Genomic DNA, 1491 nt, shown 5'->3' with positions numbered 1-1491 from the left:
GCAAAAGTCTGTCCGTGAAAAACTTCTTCGTCTTGTACAGAGATCTGGCCAACTTTTGGACTTAGGGCAATGGGCCTGTATCAGCTTTATAAGGTCTTGAAATGCAACATATGTCAAGTTATGCTATATGCCAAACATCATAATCAGTGCATAGCTCACTACTGTTGTTATTGGAGCCCCAGGGTACAACTCTTCGCCCGACGTCAACAGCTCTGTTTCCGATAAAAGGTCGCGATCGTGTTCTTCACCGCCTTCTTCTTCAAACTCTGGCTGTTCACTGTCCAGCTGAGTATCTGTTCCAACAAAGTCCCAATCGTCACTGTCATATTCCGAGTCGCTGTCCAGAAAACTACTGTCACTTTCCACATAGCTTAAACTTTCATCACTATCTGACAACGAAAAAGACACATTGCTCGCGATGTCCGCGTTAAAGCCACTTGAAACATCATGATCCGAGTAAATGCTGTCGCCGTACTCGGATTCTTGAACGTTGCTTGGACCAGCGACAGGTGACGCTGTAATGCCTGTCTCAGTAGCTGGTGTCGCGAACCTTTCCGTAAAGTATTGGGCTTTCCTCTGTCGTTCATCTTGCCTTCTTCTTTCCTGCGTACGACTAGGAACGCTATCCAGGTCCACTTGGTAGCGCATACATTTTTCCCGAGGCCCATCCATGTCCAAGCGTCTCCTCCAGATACGCAGACACTGCACTTAAACTGACTGACAGGGTGTCGGCTAGGGAAGTAGTGCGAGTGACGCCTTGAAAATGTATAGAAAACAGTCCCTCTGGACTCCGGCACATGGTTCTCATTTAGAAGAGGACTGTACTGCGCAAGTACTAATAGATCTATGCGCAAGCGCCAGAAAACTGGCGGGCTTTTGTGGTTAATTCACAGACAGAAGTTTTTCGCTCCAATTCGCGACAATTTTTGCGTTTCGTTTTTCCACGTTTTAAGTTTCGCCGACGTCATGACCGTGTGGGTTACGGTGTGGTGGCGGAATGATAATCAAGTGACTGCTGTACCTTCGTCGGATATTCCGGAATTCGATCAAGACAAGGGGGTTGGTGATGACACCAACGCGCTTTGGAAAGAGCGCGACCCAGAGTCTGGACAAATGGTGACGAAGCCCTACCCCGTCAGGGTGCTTGCGATAGGTAAACATCCTTCCTTTCATTTCAAAAATTCAGTTGATACACACCAGAAATAATTGCCTCTACTCTTCTCTGTTCTGTTCAAATTATGTATGTGGGTGCCTGATGAATTAATGAATCAATTTCTTTGAGTAAATCCAACAAAGAATCAATATATAAAAATGTAACCCCTGAGGTAATAAGTAATATAGTGCCCTGGGGGACAGGCGGGATCGGGCAGTTTCTTTGGTGGCCAAGACAGTCATGTCCGCCGATCTGCTATAAGCGCTCCGAATGAGGTCCACCTGCAGCGATAACTCCTTCGAGCACTTGTGTGAGATCGGCGGGCTGACTGCCTTGGG

At 47.1% G+C, this 1491-nt stretch overlaps 1 protein-coding gene across 1 annotated transcript in view; it reads left to right on the top strand.

Moving 5' to 3' along the window:
* Positions 1-135: 135 nt before the first annotated feature.
* The window catches only part of LOC118426828, a 12118-nt gene continuing 10762 nt past the window's right edge, over positions 136-1491 (top strand). Inside the window, exon 1 of the mRNA XM_035836376.1 lies at positions 136-1153. Within this exon, the coding sequence (XP_035692269.1) occupies positions 847-1153 (307 nt within the window). The 5' untranslated portion in view covers positions 136-846. The remainder of the gene's footprint in view (positions 1154-1491) is intronic.

Source organism: Branchiostoma floridae, chromosome 1 (assembly GCF_000003815.2).
Source record: "Branchiostoma floridae strain S238N-H82 chromosome 1, Bfl_VNyyK, whole genome shotgun sequence".
Classification (NCBI taxonomy): Eukaryota; Metazoa; Chordata; class Leptocardii; order Amphioxiformes; family Branchiostomatidae; genus Branchiostoma; species Branchiostoma floridae.
This window is presented reverse-complemented; position numbering and strand designations above follow the sequence as displayed.